General features: G+C 39.5%; 1 protein-coding gene across 1 annotated transcript in view; it reads left to right on the forward strand.

Annotated features, from left to right (window-relative positions):
- Positions 1 to 18662, forward strand: part of LOC149262406 (uncharacterized) — a 37221-nt gene extending 18559 nt beyond the window's left edge. The window contains exons 2-3 of the mRNA XM_089384616.1: positions 17673 to 17951; positions 18234 to 18662. Of these exons, the coding sequence (XP_089240742.1) occupies positions 17673 to 17843 (171 nt within the window). The 3' untranslated portion in view covers positions 17844 to 17951; positions 18234 to 18662. The remainder of the gene's footprint in view (positions 1 to 17672; positions 17952 to 18233) is intronic.
- The last annotated feature ends 2639 nt before the right edge of the window (positions 18663 to 21301 follow it).

Genomic DNA, 21301 nt, shown 5'->3' on the forward strand with positions numbered 1-21301 from the left:
CTTGCAACTGGTCCGCAAGCATAAATTATTTGTCAAGATGTCCAAGTGTTCTTTTGGCATGGAAGAAGTTGAGTATTTGGGCCACATTGTGGGGCATGAAGGTGTCAAGGTGGACCCCAAAAAGATCCAGGCAATGCAGGATTGGCCTCAACCTGAGACCTTGAAGAGCTTGAGAGGATTTTTGGGTCTCACAGGCTATTATCGCAAATTTGTCCGCAATTATGGTTGCATAGTGAAGCCCCTCACTCAACTCCTGAAGAAAAATTCATTCTTCTGGAATGAGGACGCACAATAGGCATTTACAGCTCTCAAAAATTCCATGTGTTCCACTCCAGTCTTAGCACTACTTGACTTCACCAAATCTTTTGTCATTGAATGTGATGCTTCGGGTACGGGTATTGGGGCGGTCTTAATGCAGGAAGGGCGACCTTTGGCCTTCACAAGCCAACAACTAAGTGGGAAGAATATGGGCCAATCTACCTATGAGAAGGAAATGATGGCCATTTTACATGCAGTAGAGACCTGGCGACCTTACTTATTGGGGCGACGTTTCGAAATCTGCACAGACCATCACAGTCTTAAATATTTTTTGGAACAACACCTATCCTCCCCACAACAAAATAATTGGCTCGCCAAAATGCTGGGATATGATTACGAGATCATTTACAAGAAAGGGCAAGAAAATAGTGTAGCAGATGCATTATCTCGCCAATTTGAGGACGGAAGTACCCTGCTAGCAATTTCCCTTCCCATTCCAGAATGGATTGAAGAAGCTCGCAGGGAATGGTTTTCACATCCAGGGCTCTCCGAACTCATTTCTCAATTGCAGGCGGATCCAAATTCCACCAAGGGCTACTCGTGGCAGGATGAGATTCTTCGCTATAGGGACAGAGTCGTAATATCACCAACATCCACCCTCAAAAGTCGCATTATGGCAGAATTGCACTCATCCCCCATTGCAGGACATTCAGGCTTTCAGAAGACGTATGCTTGCGCCAGAAGATCATTTTTTTGGACAGGCATGAAAAAGGACATCCTCACTTTTGTAGCAGAATGCGATGTCTGTCAACGCCATAAAGGGGAGACTGTCAAAGCACCAAGCACATTACAACCGTTGCCCATCCCGACAACAATATGGACGGAGGTTTCTGTGGATTTCATTACAGGTCTTCCAAAGTCAGGAAACAAGTCAGTGATCATGGTGGTTGTGGACAGACTTTCGAAGTATGCTCATTTCTGCGCCCTACCCCACCCGTTTACACCGACTTTGGTCGCTCAATCTTTCATGGATCAGATCTTCAAATTGCATGGCATGCTCACTTCTATTGTGTCCAATCGCGACCCGATCTTCACCAGTAATTTTTGGTAGGAACTCTTTAGGCTACAAGGCACCTAGCTAAAACTCAGTGCTTCTTATCATCCACAAACGGATGGTCAAACGGAAGCTGTCAACAAATGTCTGGAAACCTACCTTAGGTGTTTCACTTCAGAAAAGCAACATCTTTGGGTACAATGGTTACCTCTGGCTGAATGGTGGTATAACACCAACTATCATGCCACCACCAAAATGACTCCTTATGAAGCAGTATATGGTCAACTCCCTCCTTCCCCTACTTCTTATATCAAAGGGGGCTCAAAAGTACAAGCAGTGGATCAACTCCTACAAAACCGCGCAACCATGCTCGCCCATCTTAGAGAGAATTTTCATCAAGCTCAAAACCGCATGAAGCAACAGGTAGACCAGCATCGCTCAGAGCGCCAATTTCAAGAAGGGGATCAGGTCTTTTTGAGGCTGCAACCATATAAGCAAACATCACTCAAAGACAAGGGTTGTCAGAAACTATCTCCAAAATTCTACGGACCATATCAAGTACTTCAGCGCATTGGAGAAGTCGCCTACAAGCTGGCTTTTCCGCCTACTGCAAAAATCCATCCAGTTTTCCGTGTCTCATGCCTCAAGGAAGTGATTGGGAATAATTGCAGAATTCAAACCAGTCTACCTGAATTGGACGAGGGTCAATCTGGCTCCAACTTGAACAGGTCCTAGACACACGAGAAAGGCATCTGCGTGGCCGCATGATTAGGGAAGTTCTCGTCAAGTGGAAAGACACCTCGCCGGAAGATGCAACTTGGGAACCAGCCACTATTCTTCAGTAGTTTCCGCAGCTTCAGCCTTGAGGACAAGGCTATTCTTAAGGGGAAGGGCATGTTAGGGTCCCACCCTAACCCCCTTATTTATGTAGTGGGATCGAGTCGTAGTAAAGAGTCAATAAAGCCCATATTAATAATTGTAAGTGGTTATCCCGCAATTAATGACGGGACCACAGTTAGTTGTAAATGGGCCATGGTATTAGATAGATGGTATTAATAAAACCCATGGTATTGATCCATGGTATTGCATGTATGAGTCATATATAAAGGATAGAGACTCCCTGCGAGGAGCATCGTGTCTTATTTCTGTATCGAGCTCTGCTCTATTGGAGGTTGCCCCCTCGAAGAGGCCAGTGAACATTGCTTTCTGAATAATAAAATATCTGTTGTTGTCTCTCACTATTCTATGTTCTGGGTATCTTTCTTCGCATATTCTGTATTTGGGTATCTTTGCAGGTTAAGAGCATAACACCACCAATAGAGGACGTGGTCTACCTCCTATAGCTCCTACTTCTAGTTCTTCAGCTTCTAGAGCACAGCAGACTCCACTGCCAACTCCACCAGCACCAGCATCTATATCTAGAGGGAAAGGGAAAGCTGTGGCATTTTCTCACAAGAGGGGTAGAGGAAATCAATAGGATTAGACTTCAGTTATTTTCTTCATTTTATTATGTATGACATTATGACATGATGAGATACATTGTTATATTTTTTGTTGATATTTTGAGGCTGATTTTGGACTCAGGAGCCTGGGCTTACTATTCAGGACATGGTTCAATGTTATGTGTGATTTTAGCACTAGAAATGATATTAAACATCTTATATATTAGTTCTTTTATCATATTTATGTGTCAATGTATTTATTTTATGTTGTAGATGGTTTAGATATTAAAAAAATTGAAAAAGAATGGAAAAAAATGAATATTTTTGTACCAAACGATTTTTTCTTGATGATTTCCAATTATTTCCCGATAATTACGATTTTTTCCGATTTTTTCCTCGCGTCGATATTATCTCGATAACGATTAATGCAACATTGATTTCAACTGAACAAAGAAGAAAATACATCCAAATAGAGGAGGTTGCACAAAAAAAAGCAAGAAACAAAAAACTCAGTCTAAATCAAGTGCAACCTCTAGATTTGGTAGCTCATCTCCTCATGGTACTTCTGCAAGCTCTAGAGGTAGAACAATAGGGGATTTCCTTAATGCTGCTAGGAGGGATGATGTGGATGGAAAGATAGTCTGATTTCTTTGTGCTTGCGGTGTACCATTCAATGTGTTTTGCTCTCCCTATTGGCATGATATGGTTAAGGCCATCAATGAAGCCCCAAAAGGATACAAAAGCCACAACTATGAGAAAGCTAGAACATTGTTATTTGAAAGAGAAAAAGCTCAAAGAGCTTTGACATGTTTTACAAATGAGTGGGTGGATGTGGGGTATCCATTCTATCAGAGGGGTGGACAAATATTAAAAACCAACATTTGATAAATGTTCTTGGTGTTTCTTCTAGTGGTGCAATATTTATTACTTGTCATGACTCCTCCTCCATTAGTGCAACTTCCCAAAACATTGCAGATCTCCTATTGCAATCAATCAGAGATGTTGGTCCTAATAATGTGGTTCAAGTGATCACTGATAATGCAGCAAATTGTAAGGCAACAGGAAAAGTTATTGAGCGTACTCATCCACACATCTTTTGGTCTGGGTGCTTGGTGCACACATTGAACCTTTTGATGCATGATATTGTGAAGCATAAAGAATGTGGATGGATTAATGAGCTTTACAAGAGAGGGAAGCAACTCATTAAATTTATCACAGGGCATACAAGGGTAAACTACCTTTATGGCACTTACTCCAAGTTGCAATTGCTTAAACTCGCAAAAACAAGATTTGCAAGTTATTACCTCAGCGTTAGGCGGCTAGTGAAGGTGAGACAAGCACTAATATGGCGACCTCTGAATCATGGGAGGAAATGAACAATGATAGAGATGGGGCTAATGTAGCCAAGGACACTATTCTTGACATCTTATTTTGGTCACAGATTAAATATGTTTTGCAATTCCCTAAACCAATTTATTACATGATCAAGTTTGCAAATTCAAACTGACCAAGAATTGGGGAGGGTGTATGAGCAAATGGATAGCATGTTGGGGCAGATTAAAGTTATTGTTGAGCCTTGAGATACCACCTTGTACAATTATATTTGTGCAGAGGTGGAAAACTGTTAAATTATGGTATGTTATATGCTTAGAGCAGTTTACTTCAAATATTCTTATTAGCCACTGTTTAGCAATCACATAAACATAAAGTAAAGTGCAGATAGAACATTAAAAATCGATAGAAAACAAGCCAAGACAAGAGACACCAGATGTGGCGGCTAGCAAGGGACAAACCCCAATGTGGGGAAACCCTTTGATCAATTCTTCTTTAATCTTCAATAGTTCAGTAGAGAGAGAAATAGTACAATATATCAGATCTATAATTTTATGATAGCAGTAAAAGATGCCCCAACCAACACTTGCAAAGTGGATCAAATGATTCACAAATAATCTAGGATCAACCTTAGTCAACCCAGCCTTCAACGGAGATGAAGGATAGCCCGAAACAACTCAAGAAACATGGTCAAATCTGGTCAACGTTCAGGCCGCCCTAACCAGATTTACGCTGGTCACTTTGAGGTTAGTTTAGCCCTCCAAACAACTGATCTGAATTGCGGCTTGCTTGAGGGAGACTACTCCCCACACAAGGCCACAATCAAAGGAGGCTTCACGCTTGTCTATGCCGCCCTGGCTGCACCCTAAACAGACGTGCGTCCCTTCCTTTTGTTGCATCCTCCTCTTATGGCTGCGTCCTTCTTCTTTTCTTAGCTACTCCTTTGTTAACCCAAACAAGAAAGGAGAGTGAGAGAGAAGAAGAGATGATGAGATGAGATGAGATAATGACTCAAAATCTCCTCTATTTATATGCAACGTTGGGCATGTGTGCCACACACTTAACTATTGACCGACCTTGACAATTGTCAAGTAATTAGAAATAAATTCATATCTCCATAAATACTCATCGGAATCCGATGATCTTTAGATCAATCCTACACCTCTCGATGAGAGGAATCTAGGAAAAATATCAACTGCCATAAATAAGGTGATCCACATGGAGTTTGGCCCTAGTTGCCAATTTTAACACTCCCTCTCAACTAGGGAGAACTCCATTTGCTGATCTGCCAGACCATCGGTACTATCTCTGCCATCAAATGCACTGCCCTACACTGCTCGGCTCTGCTCTGCTCTGCTATGCTCTATCGAACTATGAAGAAGAAGAAATGATCGAGGATGTATCATACCATCCTCCACTGACCTGAAGTCAGTCTCAGAGTGTGTCATACTACTCTCACTAATCCCAGATCAGTATCATTGATCCCAGATCAATGGAGGTCATCCTAGCACAGGGAGTACAGTAGATACGATGATGCGTCCGTCAATAGTACTACTAATGGTCCCTAACCCCATTTCCCTACTCATTGATCAGATGAGAGGTACTTCCCAGGAGTCCCAAACTACATGGGTAGGATGCCTCGACAGGTGAACTAATCATCTTGTTCCAAAGTCGCCATGGGGTATCACAGGGGAAGGTTGAACCTTTCACCCTGTACATAGCGCACCACGAGGGGAGGGTGAGTCGCCCTGTGGTCGTATGTCACTCCAAGAGGTACCCCGCGCCCCCCTGGAGCTCCTAGAGCTTAATGTATGCATCATACACGACCCTCATAAGAGGGTCTTCGAATGACACCAAGTCGTTCTCGGAAAGTCAAGAATTTGATCATTCCCAGGGGCTTTGTCAAAATGTCGGTGACCTGCTCATTTGTACCGATATGTTGGTGCCTTATTGCTCTCCGCTGCACCATATTCCGGATATAGTGGTACCTAATATCGATATGCTCGGAGTGATCATGAAATACGAGATTCTCTGATAAACGAATCCTGCTCTGGTTGTCACACAGGATCACGGTAGTATCCAATGTAAATGCAAACAGCTCACAGAAGAGCTTCTGCAACCAAACCGCCTCACAAGAGGCCATACTAGCAGCAATGTACTCTGCCTCGGCAGTGCTCAAAGCCACCGACTTCTGCATCCTACTCATCCAGGATATTGAGGCAGATCCCAAAGAGAAACAACACCCAGAAGTGCTCTTTCGGTCCACCACACTGCCTGCCCAATTAGCATTGGTATATCCATGTAGTCTCACATCTCCGGCAGTGTATCTCAACACATGAGTGATTGTGCCTCGAAGATATCTCACCAGATTCTTGGCACCAATCCAATGTGTGTGGTGAGGCTCAACCATATGTTGACTCAACGTGTTGATTGCAAAACATATATTTGGACAGGAGTTCACCAAGAACATCAATGCTCCGATGAGTTGACGATACTATGTAGCATTTTGTAAAACAGGTCCGACAACACTATTGCTTAACTTCTTGAAGTCAAGCTCCATCGGGGTAGTCATGGGCTTGCAATCCACCATACTGAATCTCTCCAATATCTTCACCACATATTTTCCTTGACATAGGAAAATCTCCCCTGGTTTCTGTCAGACTTCTAGTCCTAGGAAATAATGCATTAGTCCTAGGTCCTTCATCTCAAACTCAGAAGCCAACTCCCTCTTACATTTGTGAATGAGAGGCTTTGCACCTGTCAGAAAGAGGTCGTCAACGTACAACACCAGTATGAGAGGTTTGTCATCTTTAACCTTAAAGTAAAGGTTAGGGTTGGCTTCACTCCTAGTGAATCCCAGCTTCATCAAGTAGCTATCGATCCTCTCATACCACGCCCGAGGTTCTTGCTTCAGCCATAGAGGGCTTTCTTCAACCTGCACACGTGAGATTCCCGGTCATGAATCTCAAATCCTTCGGGTTGTTCCACATAGACTGCCTCTTTGATCGAACCATGCAAGAATGCGGTCTTGACATCCATCTGATGTAGGTTCCATCCTTGCGAAGCAGCAAGGGCTATGATCGAGTAGATGGTGGTGTATTGGGCAACAGGTGCAAATATCTCGTCATAGTCTATGCCTTCCTTCTGAGAGAAACCATGAGCGACAAAACGAGCCTTATACTTACTTTTCAGCACTTCCATCATCTCCATGCTTTATCTTGTAAAGCCATTTTGAAGTGACAACTGCTTTGTCCTGGGGTCTGGGGACCACATCCCAGACATCGTTTTTCATGATGGAATCATATTCCTCAGTCATAGCATCCTTCCATACTTGATGCTTGACGGCTTCTGCAAATGATGAAGGCTCATTTTGGATGATCGTGCTCATGATGGTCAAGTATCCTTGATACCTGGCCGGCTTCTTACTTTCATAGAAAGTCCCTCTGGGTGCAATGTGTCTTTCGGCATCATCAAGTGTCCCCTTGAGCCATGAAGGCCTCTTCCTAGAAGAGGGAGGCTCCTACGGAGGGGGATTAATAGGATCCATAGGTTCTTCCACATCGGGCATCGTCTTATCTTCCTTTTCCTTTAGTTTCCTGGTGTCGACTTCTTTAGATTCCCTTAGAGTAGGAAGATTGTCAACTTTGCTAAGAGCCATATCTTCATCAAAAGTGACATCATGGCTAATCTCGACTTCCCTTTGACCAGCCACATAGATTCTATAGTCCTTAGTGTTTCGCTATAACCCACGAATATTCCTTTCTTTCCAGATGCACCCAATTTATTCCTTTTCTCTTTCGGCACATGAAATATACAGGATTTCCAAAAATTCTAAAATGAGATATGTCAAGTTTCTTACTAGTGAACATCTCTTCGGGAGTTTTGGAACCCAATGCTTGATGAGGGCATCGATTTTGCACATATACGGCGGTATTCGCAGCTTCGGCCCATAGAAACTTCGGAAGTCTTTGATCATGGAGCATAGCACGGACAACTTCCACAATCGTACGATCCTTCCTTTCTGTCACACCATTTTGCTCAGGTGTATATGGTGTTGTAGTCTCCCTCTTAATGCCGGCTTCTTTGCAAAAGTCATGGAACTCATTGGGTTTATACTCAGTCCCATTATCAGTCCTTAAGATCTTGATCTTCTTTTCAGTTTGATTCTCGATCAAGGCTTTGAAGTGACGAAACCATGAGAACACTTCATCCTTCTTTTTCAAGAAGTATATCCAAGTCTTGCGAGAATAATCATCTGTAAAAGTGAGGTAATATAAATATCCTCCCAAGGAGTTCATAGGCATCATACCAGATATGTTTGAGTGAACCAACTACAATATATCAGAGGTTTTGCTTTGGCTTGAGGGGAATGGTCACCTTTTGAGCTTTCCTTCGGCACATCCCGGACATACACCTTCTTGCTCTAATTTGAACTCGGGCATCTCGGTCACCATTTTTCTCACATCAAGTAGAGCTTTATAATGAAGGTGAAGGTGAGCAAACCTCCGATGCCAAAGTTCGAACTGAAGAGATGTGTCACAAGACATGACACCCAACGGACTTCCTCCAACCTGATATAATGAATCAACTCGAAACCCAAGAGTGAAAGCATCTTTAAAATTATTTTTCCTTACACGTACCTTTCCATCGATGAAGGCCACCTTGTAGCCTTTGTCTTCCATTGCCGAAATGGACACTAGGTTCTTTTTGAGATCAGGTACATATAGGACTTCTTGCAAATGAATTGTGTTACCCTTATTCAATTGAAGAGTGACATTCCCTACGCCTTTCACGGGATATTTGGAGTTGTCCCCAAGAACAATTTTCAGGTTGGTCTCCTTCTCTATCAGATTAGAGAGAGCTTCTTTGTAACAGTGAAGTGTTTTGAGGCACCACTATCAATAAGCCAATTTCCCAGCGAGTTCGGGGGAGCAGTGGTAGAGAGGGTTGCTGGTAGATAATATTCATCTTGCTTATTGTTAACAACGTTAGATTCATACCTGGAGTTTCTTGCCTTCTTGGAGGGTTGACCTCTTCCTTTCCGACATTCCTTTTTCCATTGAACTTGCCATTCCTTTGGTTGCCACGGGAGTGATTTTGATCATCGTCATGATGTGAGTCCCTTTCATCCGAGCACTCCCTCCCATAATGGCCCATTTTGTTGCAATTGTAACATCGTCATTTTCTTCCACCCTTTGGTCTGGCCTTTCCTTCAGATTTAGCCCCGGAATAGTTTCTCCTTTTAGCATGAGAGGAGAAAGCAGAGAGATTACCTCTAAGTGCAGGCATTTCGTGCTCTTCCATCCTTGTTTCTTCTTGAATGCATCTCGCCATCAATTCCTCAAATCTTGGAATTACATTATTGTTGAGAAGAGTGGTTCTGAATATATACCATTCAGATGGGAGCCCTCCGAGAGTTGTGATAGTCATTTCCATGTCAGGAACTACTTCCCCAATTAATAGGATATCATTCTTGATCTTGGTGATCCTTAAGAAATATGCTTGCATACTCTCATCTTTGCCCTTCTTAATTTCCTTCAGCTTATTTTTGAGGAACAAAACTTGATTTGCATCATTAAATTTAAATAAACTCACTCGTCTATTGTAGATTTCCTTGGAGGTGGTCAGCTCGAAAACATAGGCCACTAGGCTCTTGTCGATAGAGTCCCGGATGATCTTCTTTGCTTTGACTTCTCCCCTAGTCCACTTGTTCCTAGCAGCAGCGGATGCATTTGATGAAGGTGTTGACCACTGGAGTGGCACCTGATGAGTATATGAAGACTCCATGCCCAAGGATGATCCAGAGGACACTTGTACCATCAGATATCATCAGTCAACAGAGTTTTTTAACTCTACTTCTTTCTTCTCATCATCTTTCTTGTACCCAGATTCCACACCGTACGGGGAATTGTAATAAGTGATATTAGTAATGATGAGTTTTGAGTCTGTAACAGGCCTAAGATGTTGGGACTCGATCAACAAACGAGTACACCTTGGAGTTTTTTTTTTAATCTGGTTAATTATCCCTTCTTTTTTAGAGACGAATAATTTTCTAGGTTTTTTCACTCATGTTTTACTCCAAAGCCGGGGTGACGGTTTGAAGGTTGAGCCCCTGACACATCTTAGTGTTTAGAGTTGATGTATATTACCATACTAGATCACACAAAAAATTTCGTGGAATTTGGTTAGGTCTAGGTAGTCATTTTTTATTTTTTTTTTAGATTTCCTGCAAGTCAAAAATTGCAAATAAAATTATATTTAAATTGTAATAAGTGTAGTCTAGAGAAGTTGTATGGGGTATGAGTAATCAAAATTACACCTCTCATCCTCAACTTTATACTATGACACACTTTGAGGGGTTAATAATGTGTTTTGGACCTTCAAAACCCATTTTTCCTAAGTTTAGTGGAAAATCTGGCATTTAATTAAGCCATAAATTAAATAAATGGAGAAAAATAAATATCCACATGCTAAATGTTGTGAAAATGAGGTGGAAAATTATGGGGGAGTTAAAGTGAAGTCCCAAGGTGATGTGGACTCCTAAAATCAAAGAAAGGACATGTGCTCAAATAAAATCGAATTTCTGGCATTAAATGAAAATGCTGCTTGGAAATTCGAATTTGTGAAGTTAATGCACATTTGGGAGGATTTGAGAGAATATTTGGTGGATATTTTTGTGGAAATTGTCCCCACATGGGTTACCACCCATATACACTTGTCTTTCCACCATAAAATTCGAATTTGGCACATAAGGGAAGAAGAAAATGATGTCCACTTGCCAGAATTCGATTTTTACACTTGTCATTGGAGCTCCATTCAACACATTCGGATTTCTCTTTGGGATTGTCACCTCATGCCACTTGTCTAATCACTTCTACATTGGGATTGGCTCCAATGCCATTTGTCATTGTCATTCTTCACTTGGATTTGCTCGCAACTCTCTATATAATAGAGCCATGGGCTCTCACATTGTATAAGATTGTTACTAGCTATTGTGCTTGCGGAAGCGCTGCTGCTTTGTACACTTTCAGAAATATCAATAAAGACTTTGGGGTTTCATTCATGAGGTGTTCCTCCTTTTCGAGTGTGATGAATTGTTGAGCATTGGTATAATTCCTTTTACTCATGCTTTGATCTAATTTGTTTCCATATGCTCTTGTAGATTTGTTAATGTAGAGCTATCTTGCATTGACATTTGATTTAGAAGTATGCTCTAGGTATAGAATGCTCTACTTGGTTTTAAATAAATCTCTAGAGTTCCTTATCATTGTTTATTGCTAAATCTATATGGAACTAATTCTTCATTGAAATTTTGTAGAGGGAACATCTTGTTGGGATTACAGAATCAAGCGTGAGGGGAAGTCTTTAGAGAGACCAATCCACTCTTGATACATTTTTAAAGGAGCTCTCATTTGTTCTTTGAACCTTCATGGTTTTATCTTACAAAGTGGTTTTGTAGCGATTTCGGTAGAGAAATTCTAAATTTAAATCTCTTTAAAAAAAAACATTGTACTTCATTTCTTTTATTTGCTATCTAAGAGCTTGAAGATGGGTAAGCAAAGACGAGAGTTTACTTTCACTCTTTAGCTTATCCTTTTGTAAATTATAATTGTACATATACATTTTATCTTGCTGATTTTTCCATTAATACTTAACTTATTTTGCAGTCATTGTTTGGATTGTTTGCTAACTCTTGTGTGGCAGATTTTGAAGAGTAACTTCTCGCCACATCTAACAAGTGTTTGCAGGACCTTTGACAAGTTTTGGGAATTCGATTTCCAAGGATGTCGTGAGCCCTTTTGAGGCTTATTTTGGCCAAGTCGAGTTCACTAGAGGACTGCCCATTTTCCTTTCTAAGTCGTGGGCATTTGGAGGAAACTCACACCTTGTTTCCCTTGCATAAGTTTTGTGAGATCTTGTCACTACTTTTTCAAGAAAAGAGGTCTAGTGTCCAAGTTTCAAGCAATTATTGTGAGGACTTTCCTTGAAGTATAGTTGAGAACTTTGAAGGACCCTCTTCTCATTGTAATATTAAAAAAAGATCTAACTTGCTTGTGGGAGCTTGGGATTTCTCCCATGGTATCCTATCTCCCCATTTAGAGGGGGGCTTCTCTTGGGTGGATTGACATTTGCATGGTTTAAGCTTTCACACTCCATTCACTTACATGCATGCTTTAATTGGGAATTAACACAACCTCACTATCACATTTCATTAAGTTAAAGTTTGTTACAGTTTCATTTGAGTTTTGCATTTTCTTTTTCATTGTTGCTTGGAGGTACACGCTTACACTTTACTTTAGGCAATTCATCCTTTACATGCAAGCATTTTATATTCTTAACAAACTTTGATTCGTTTCCATTTACCTTGGTAAATTGTTTCATGAGCACTTGAATACATGCTTCAATTTTATGCTACATTGTTATCTTGAATATTGGAGCAATTTATTGTCATCGTCTATTTGAAACAAATTTTACTTTCAAGCAAATTACTTGTATTATTTTAATTCATTGATGAAACACATGCAACACTTGTAAGCTAATTTTGTTCCTCCAATTGAAGTTATAATTGCAACTTATGTTGAACACTATTTTATTTTCAAGCATTGCAAATCAATTTCTTTGAAGCATTTGCATGTATCCTTATTTTAATTTGGAGAATTAACACAATTTGCATTTCATCAGGGCATTTTAGTGTAGGAAGGCCCCAAACCTCATTAAAATTTTACCTCCAATATAAGTTGGTTGAAGTAGACATCTTAGAGATCCTCTACTCCTCTATTGACTCCTCACTGTGAGATCCATATCATTGGGTGAGGGTGAGGTCTGAGGATTGAAGAGTTAAATTGTAATTTTGTTGTAGAGCTAATTAATAAAATTAACCAAGAGCACTTTCCATTACATTTACTTTGCTTGTCTCTTAATGGTTTGAGTTTTCATATGCAAAGTCTATTCCAAAAGCAAGTATTTTAATCATTTCAAACAAGTGTTTTCTTTTCATGTTTCAAGTCTAATTGCATATTGATATATTGGTTTAACACTTCCTTTCTTTTACATTTCCAAGTTAAGTACTAATTTTTGGGTTTTGGCAAGATATGTTTCACATGTTTTGATTTATAAAGCTGATTATCTCAAAAGCATTTTGTATCTTACATATCTTGTGCTAACAATTCTTATTTTCATTTCAGGGTTACTTTGTTTTCTCTTTTGAGAGCATTGCATTTTACTTTGAGCAAATATATCTTTAAATTGTTGAGCAAATTCCTTATAAGGCATTGGATTTATGGTTTTTAATCATATTAATGATTGGTATTGTTATTTCAAGTTGCTTACTTCATATTTGCTCATAAATCCTTAAAAGTAATCCATTTTCACTATAACACTCTCCTAGAAACTCACATCTTTTAACTTAACTGTTCATTAGGGACCACCCCCCTTAGCTAACCTAGGAGATAGCTCAAACGGAGAGAGTCAGGATTAGTGTGACAACCTCTTCTATGAGTTCCCTGCCACCAACCACACCTTTTGGGGTTGAAGGCTTTTCTCACTGACATGTAGGTAGGTGTAGGCGGCAGGGTCAACAGGAGGCTCAACAATTCTGCCTCTCACATGGTCCAACACTTCCTACTCTTCTATTGTCAGATCGAGAGACATCTTCCATCCGTGATAGTCAAACTTCTCACGGAGCTTGTCTTCAGCGGGGAAGTGCGATGAGGACCCCATGAAGTCTTAGGATTGCTTCAACAACCTTCGGTGATTGCTCGTGCTCTTGCTCTTGCTTGGGCTTTGTTTTCACCTCAGCTCTGATACCATGTTAAATTATGTTATGTTCTATGCTTAGAGCAGTTTACTTCAAATCTTCTTATTAGCTATTGTTTAGCAGTCACATAAACATAAAGTAAAGTGCAAATAGAACATTAAAAGATCGACAAAAAAAAACCAAGACAAGAGACACCAGATGTGGCAGCTAACCAGGGACAAACCCCAATGCGGGGAAACCCTTTGATCAATTCTTCTTTAATCTTCAATAGTTCAGCAGAGAGAGAAATAGTACACTATATCAGATCTGTGATTTTATGACAACAGTAAAAGATGCCCTAACCAGCACTTGCAAAGTGGATCAAATGATTTACAAATAATCTAGGATCAACCTTAGTCAACCTAGCCTTCAACGGAGATGAAGGACAACCCGAAACAGCGCAAGAAACATGGTCAAATCTGGTCAACGTTCAGGCAGCCTTAATCAGATTTACGCTGGTCACTTCGTGGTTAGTTCAACCCTCCAAACCGATGATATGAATTGCGGCTTGCTTGAGGGAGACTCCCCACACAAGGCCGCAGCCAAAGGAGGCTTCACGCTGGTCTATGCTGCCCTGGCTGCACCCTAAACATACCTGCGTCCCTTCCTTTTGCTGCGTCCTCCTCTTATGGCTGCGTCCTTCTTCTTTCCCTAGCTGCTCCTTTGTTAACCCAAACAAGAAAGGAGAGTGAGAGAGAAGAAGAGATGATGAGATGAGATGAGATAATGACTCAACCTCTCCTCTATTTATATGCAACGCTGGGCATGTGTGCCACACACTTAACTGCTGGCCGACCTTGACAATTTGTCAAGTAATTAGAAATAAATTCATATCTCCATAAATACTCGTCGGAATCGGATGATCTTTAGATGAATCCTACACCTCTCGATGAGAGGAATCTAGGGAAAATATTAGCTTCCATAAATAAGGTGACCCACATGGAGTTTGGCCCTAGTTGCTAATTTTAACAAAAACTGATGGGATATGCTAAACATTCCATTGCATGCCTTAGCATATGTTTTGACACCTAAATACTATCATCCATCTTGGCTTTCAACACCAGCACTTGGGGGGCAGTAGGAGAAAACCACACCTATATTCAGAGGTTCTAGAGGCGTATATGAGAGCATTGGATAAATTAGTCCCCAATGAGGAGGAGTCTGCCATGTTACAGAAACAATTGAGCAACTATACACTTAGCACTGGTCCATTTGGGAGCATGCATGCAATTAGAGATCAAGTGACTTTTTCTTCTCTTGAGTGGTGGAACATGCATGGAGGTGCTACTGCACTTCTACAGACTTTGACATTGCAGCCTTGCAGGTGCTACGACAGGTGGTAAACACTTCTTTTGTAGAGAGGTGTTGGAGCTCTTATTCTTTCATCCAAAGTGTTAAAAGGAACAGGTTGAGTTTAGACCGAGCAGAGAGCTTGGTTTATGTTCACTACAACTTGCGATTGTTGTCCATTACTGTGATGATGCAAAGACTAATAAAGACCTTAAGGTTTGGGACATAAATCCAGAGGAGCCCAATTTGGAGGATGGAGTGTTGCGATTAGAGCAATTAGAGGATGCTCTTATCCAGGATGATGATGATCGAGTTGAGATGCCACCCCCATCTAGTACTTTGGTTCCCAGGTTCCATGCTTCAACACCAACAACAGGGCCTTCATCTTCATTAGTTTTAGTGCTACAACTTCCACAGGCACCATTTTCTTCATTTCCACCATGTGGAGGCCCACTGCCACATATTGTTCGTGGTGTAAGGAGGAGAGATTAGTAGATATATTCAATTTACTACTTTTGTCATAGATTAATCATTAGACTTGTAGGCTTGTTGTGAATTTGAACTTTTTTGTCTTACTCTTCCTAGTTCAGTGTGTACTCGAGTCTTGGTGGTGGCCAAGTGGCCTATTTTGTAAACATTATTATTTGAATTTTGTACATGACTCATGTTGACAGTTGCTCACTTGCTAGATAAGTTACTTGAATGTTTGATCATTTTATCTCTTAAATGTTTTATGTTTTATGATATGCTTAAAATTTGATGTATGTTTGTAATTGCTAGAATCTAGATGGTTGAAGCTCGAATAATTAATCATTGATGTACAATGGAATCATGGATCCATATCTATCTTGTTTTATGTAAAAGTATGCATGTTTTCATGTCTTCTACAACTAATTTGGTATTTGGGATTTTTTTTTTGAATATAAATGCAAATATATATATATATATATATATAGTAGACGCTTCCAAGATGCTTTGATTCCTAGATTTTTGGGAAATGACGCTTCCGTGTCCCCACTTCCAAAAAACATTCCCGCTTCGTGCAACATTGAGTTGGATGCACCCTTCAATTGGTCCTCAAACCTCAACCCTATTACATCCATTCTCACAACTTTCAAATCAAATACTCAAAGCCCAGAAAAATATAACTGCTGGAAAATTCTTTTGCTCTTGTAAACCCCTGTGACAAATCGATCTTCCTTCTCCTCGGAGTTTTAGTGTTCTGATACCATGTTAATTTTTTAATACCAGATCTGATTTGATTTCCGGAGCAATTTATTTTTTACCCATAAAATGTTTCACCTAGTAAAATCTTCTTCAAAGAACTGCTAAAGTTAAATATAATGGTATTTTAATTTTAAATAAAATTTGCAATGGAAAATAGATGGAACATCAGTTACAAAACACAACAGAAAATTATGCACAACAAATTCTCCTTTACTCTCTCTTACTTAGTAAAATTAGGGCCTCCTTTAACAAGGAATCAACCCACAACGAATACAAAGAAAATACGATGGAACTTGGAAATTCGGCCCCCTCAGAAATTTGGTTTGCACTTGTGCTGGCTGTTTTTAACAATTTGGCTCACCTGTAGCAACTCGACCTCCTCCCAAGTCTGGCACATAAACCCTCACAACCTCCCCAAACTCATGGGATTTCTGCTAGAGCTCAGCCTCATAATTCTCGACCTCCTCCACATGACACACCCTCGACCTCCTCCACAAGCAAGTGTCGACTCTCCTTTTGTGTGCTCAACCTGCAAACCTCTGCTCCAAAATTCCTGTAGCTGCATACTTTTCACCTGTCTTCAGTCTCGAGTCTCTCACTTGAGAAAATTGCTCTCCCAAGAAATAATGTGTCCTCACATCTCCCTTAGGCTTCTTTTATAATTTCTTGTTGAGCTAGATCTTAAACCATAGATCTCCTAAATGATGAATGGCTATGATTGTATCCTAAGCCTCACTTGAGATCGACAGTTGAGATTAGATCTAGATCCCATAAATAGTTAAATTATTTATCCTTAGAAATTTAGCTCAATAGTTAACATTAATTAATAAATTAATTAATGTAGTTTTCCTACATTAGACTTGGGAAAGAGATTATAGAAATCACTTACTCCTCATGAGCAAGAACCTAAAGAGGTGATCTAACATCTTCTGCACGCTTGACACCTAGCCTATGTAGAAGCACCTGTCCGAGCTATTAACATCAACAGGAGTTCATATTGGACATTGACAAAATGCTATATATATTTTTATATGGTCATGCCTTGGTCTAGTAGTAAAGGAATAATTGTTTTCCCTTTTGTTTTATCTTTTTGGTTGAAACGAGCAGTTATCATTAAGCAGCATTCATCATTTCAATTTTAGTGAACCCATTTCACTTGTTTTCACAACATAGATCCTGACCTTAATGACAACTGTGTCTAAAAATGGCAGAATATCCTAGGGCTATTGTGTGGAAGCTTGATCTTACTGCGATTTCTTTTGTTTTTGCGCAGCTTGTTAGATTTTACACGAGGATGGGGTTCAAGGCAGTTTATGAAGTTACAGGGTCATCTTTTGCAGACATAATTCACATGCTAGCATGGGGAGGAATAGGGACACGGATGGATGCAAGTATTCAAGAATTATTGACAAAATGGTCTTACAAGTTTAGGCCACCAAATTGAGATAATTGATTTCAGGTTCGAAGTTATATGAAGATCATTCAGTGTTCTCATTCTGGCATTTTGTCTGAGGCCGTGCAAAGGCTTGGATATTTTGCTTTGACAAATTATGTAAGTCAGTTTTAAAGTTTCATCTCCATTAGTCTCTAATTAGTAGAAAGCTAAATTTTCAAATACCTCGGATTGAGTAAAATTTATTTGTTTGTAATATGTATCCTAAATGTAGTGAAGTTATTGGCTTAGTGTTTACGAAAATTTCAAACTAGAAGTAAATTGATGATGTGCCTTTTTTTCTTTAGAGAGCTAGGTGGTGCCCAAATGTTTTGTGGTATGCATTTCCTCCAATCTCTAATTTGAACAATTGTTAAATCTGCAATATTTACATGCGTGCAGGCATTGATGGATTATGGAGGCAAAATTTCAAAGCAAAGCTTTGTTAGTATAACTTTGTTTTTGTGGAGAGCATGACAGTGGCATGATACGTTTGTGTGTATTGCTGGTGGGGAGATAAGAAGAATCTATGAATATTTTGTAAGTACAAGAATGTAGGTTTGGTGTTGTGTCTAGCAGGTGGAAATTGCCAACTGGCCATGATGGGTTCGATTCAAGAATTCGGATCATTTAAGCTGACTATACCCTAACACCATTTATGTAACAAATTTTAAAACCCAGATAACTTAGTTGTCAATACCTTTTTGAGAAGTGGTCACTTATTTGTATAAGCAAGTTGAATATTGTTACTTTTTTCTTGTGTTCTCTGTTTTTTGAAATACTGTGTCCACTTTTATTTTCTACATGATGCCATTTTGTATTGAGACGCATGGATGGAAGGATATAGTAATTTACTGTCCAAGCCACTTGGGTAATACCCCCATTGACATTGCTGAATGCCCCACAACTATCAGGTTTTAGAATTTGAAAATAGATTTGAACTAGCCCACGTTACACTTGTCAGATTAGATCAAAGCTTTCAAGGCAATCATTGTTTTCACATGGAGCGTATGACTAGCATAACAGACAACTACTAGACCATATTTCATGTTCCTTCTGGACTGTTGGATATGATGCTTGAAGAGATTTCCGACGAAGTAAGGCAAGTGCAAAATGTGAATGAAGAATGCCGTAAAAATTCCTTGGCTATGGGAATGATTATGAAGGCAGGTTTAAATCACCAGTAACTATTCATATTTCAAGGTATTTATTGTTTTCACATGGCATGCATGACTAGCATAACAACATCTGTTAGACCATGTTTCATGTTTATTCTGAATGTCGGATATAACGCTTGAAGAGATTCCGGACAAAGTAAGGCAAGTGCATCTGTGAAAGAAAGATGCAATAAAAACTTCTTGGCTATGCGGATGATTGTGAATGCAGGTTTGAATCACTATAAACTAGTCATATCCTCATTCATAGTGTCAGCTATCCATGGACCGCTGATAACTTTCCAACAAATCTGACGCATATATTAAAAATTAAGTATGCTATAATGCCACCCATTATAGTACAAAATGTGAATACGTGAGACATTATCATTATATATAGATTCCAAAGCAGCTGTGATCACCAGGGTTTGACGCTTCATCATAACAAACCACCATAGAAATGCAATCTAGAACAATTACAACTCTAACAAGCTAATTCTCCTGGATTGTCCATTATACAAATTATAGTACATAACCTGAAATGCAAAACATATGTTCATATCGATTGGACCTTGAATAATGGTACATGAATCTTCATCATCTTTTTGACATAGTACGGCCATGAATTTGTAAGGAACCCAACAGGTTAGAGACCGGGATTGATGCTTCATTTGTTTTTGATAGTGTATCTGCTTCATTATGTTTTTGATAGTGTATCTGCCTAATTCACATAATTTTGTATGTGTATCATTATGAGATGGGTGCAAACAGTAATAGTATTAGTTTCTCTATCGATCTTATAACCGCACTTCTTCAAGGTTCATACTATATATATTTTTCTCTTCTCATGCTCTATAAGAAAGTTTGCATTGGATAATGATATGGTGCACTCTATGGTTTATATGTTGGCGCTTCTCATTCCCAAGCAAACAAAGTAGCCTTATGCATGTCGTCGTATTACTTCCCTAACGAGGGACCAAGCCTTTTTATTTTTAATGTATGTTATTATGCCCATAGATTTGATATTCTTGTTGTCCCTGTCTCTCCAGGGATGTTGTAATCATTAAGATTTAAGGCTCTTTGTATTGGTCACTTTGGCATTTACTTGGATGGTGGGTAGAGGCAACAAATGTTGCCTTCGTGTCCGTTGAATAGATCATTATGGGTTCTGCATCCTGCGAACTGAGTTTACTGCTCAATATCTACTTTCCTTATCTTGGTCATTTATTGACATTCGCTTAGACGATGGGTACATGCAACATAGGTTGCCTTGGAATCTGTTGGATAAAGCATTCTGAGTTATTCATTTTGTGATTTTATTACTGCTTAATCGATATTGCTAAACCCCAGTTTTTTGTCGGCTATGAAAAAATTGGAGGAATGGGAGAACAAAGGAGAGGCATTGCTAGAAGGGGATACTAAGATTGAAAAGGGAGTGTCGTCTTGGTTTTTTCTTGAAGTCCCAGGTAATACAAGAGTAAGAAAGTGTATTCATCGAGCTAGAATTGTTATCCAATGGTTCAAGGCTATTTTGGGGCACATTAGGTAGTGGGAAGCTTTGTTTTTCGGAAGGAGACTTAAGCCTTCACCCAAAGTGACAAGGGGAAACATCTTGAAGTAATACCCAATTGTTGAAGGCTATCTTGGCGGGTCTAGTACATTAGGTAGTAGGAAGCTTTTTGTTTCGGAAGGAGATTTAAGCCTTAATTGAACGTCACAAGGGGAAACATCTTGAGGTCAGTACTTTATAGAAAAAGGATGAGGCAACCATCCTGAGAGTATCCGTTGCAGAAGATACACATTAGAAAAATGAAAGGCCTAGTTAACATGGCCTTTCTTTTTTTTTACAGTGGATGGATAGTTAACGAGCAAATAATAGTCCTTGTTGTTCAGACTTGTTTTGTTATGGTTACAAAAATCTAATTCCAAAATTGAAGCTATATTTTTTGCATTCATTTTCTTAATATACAATTTAAGAAGTTAAAAGTATGATGCCTAAATACATAGTAGTGAAAAGCATAGATCGCTTTGAAAACATGAAAGCAGCATGTTACAAATTTTGTACCTTAATGCAAAGTTTCATCAAGCAACCTAGATCAAGTGCAACAATGGAAGTGTTACCATTGTTAACTCAACAACAACTCCCCTTGTTATTGGTTATGGATACAATTCAACAAAAGGGAGGCTTTTTTAGTAGATCTTAGGGATAAAATAGCCTAATTAGCTCAAGCTAAATGCCCTCTAAGAGTTCTACGATGGTTTACATTAAGTGTAAGGATAGGAAATTAGGGTTTAAGGTGGATTAGATAATAACTT

The sequence above is a fragment of the Pinus tabuliformis genome, chromosome 6, assembly GCF_031772625.1.
Source record: "Pinus tabuliformis cultivar Carrire ecotype Pingquan chromosome 6, CPIR1, whole genome shotgun sequence".
Lineage (NCBI taxonomy): Eukaryota > Viridiplantae > Streptophyta > Pinopsida > Pinales > Pinaceae > Pinus > Pinus tabuliformis.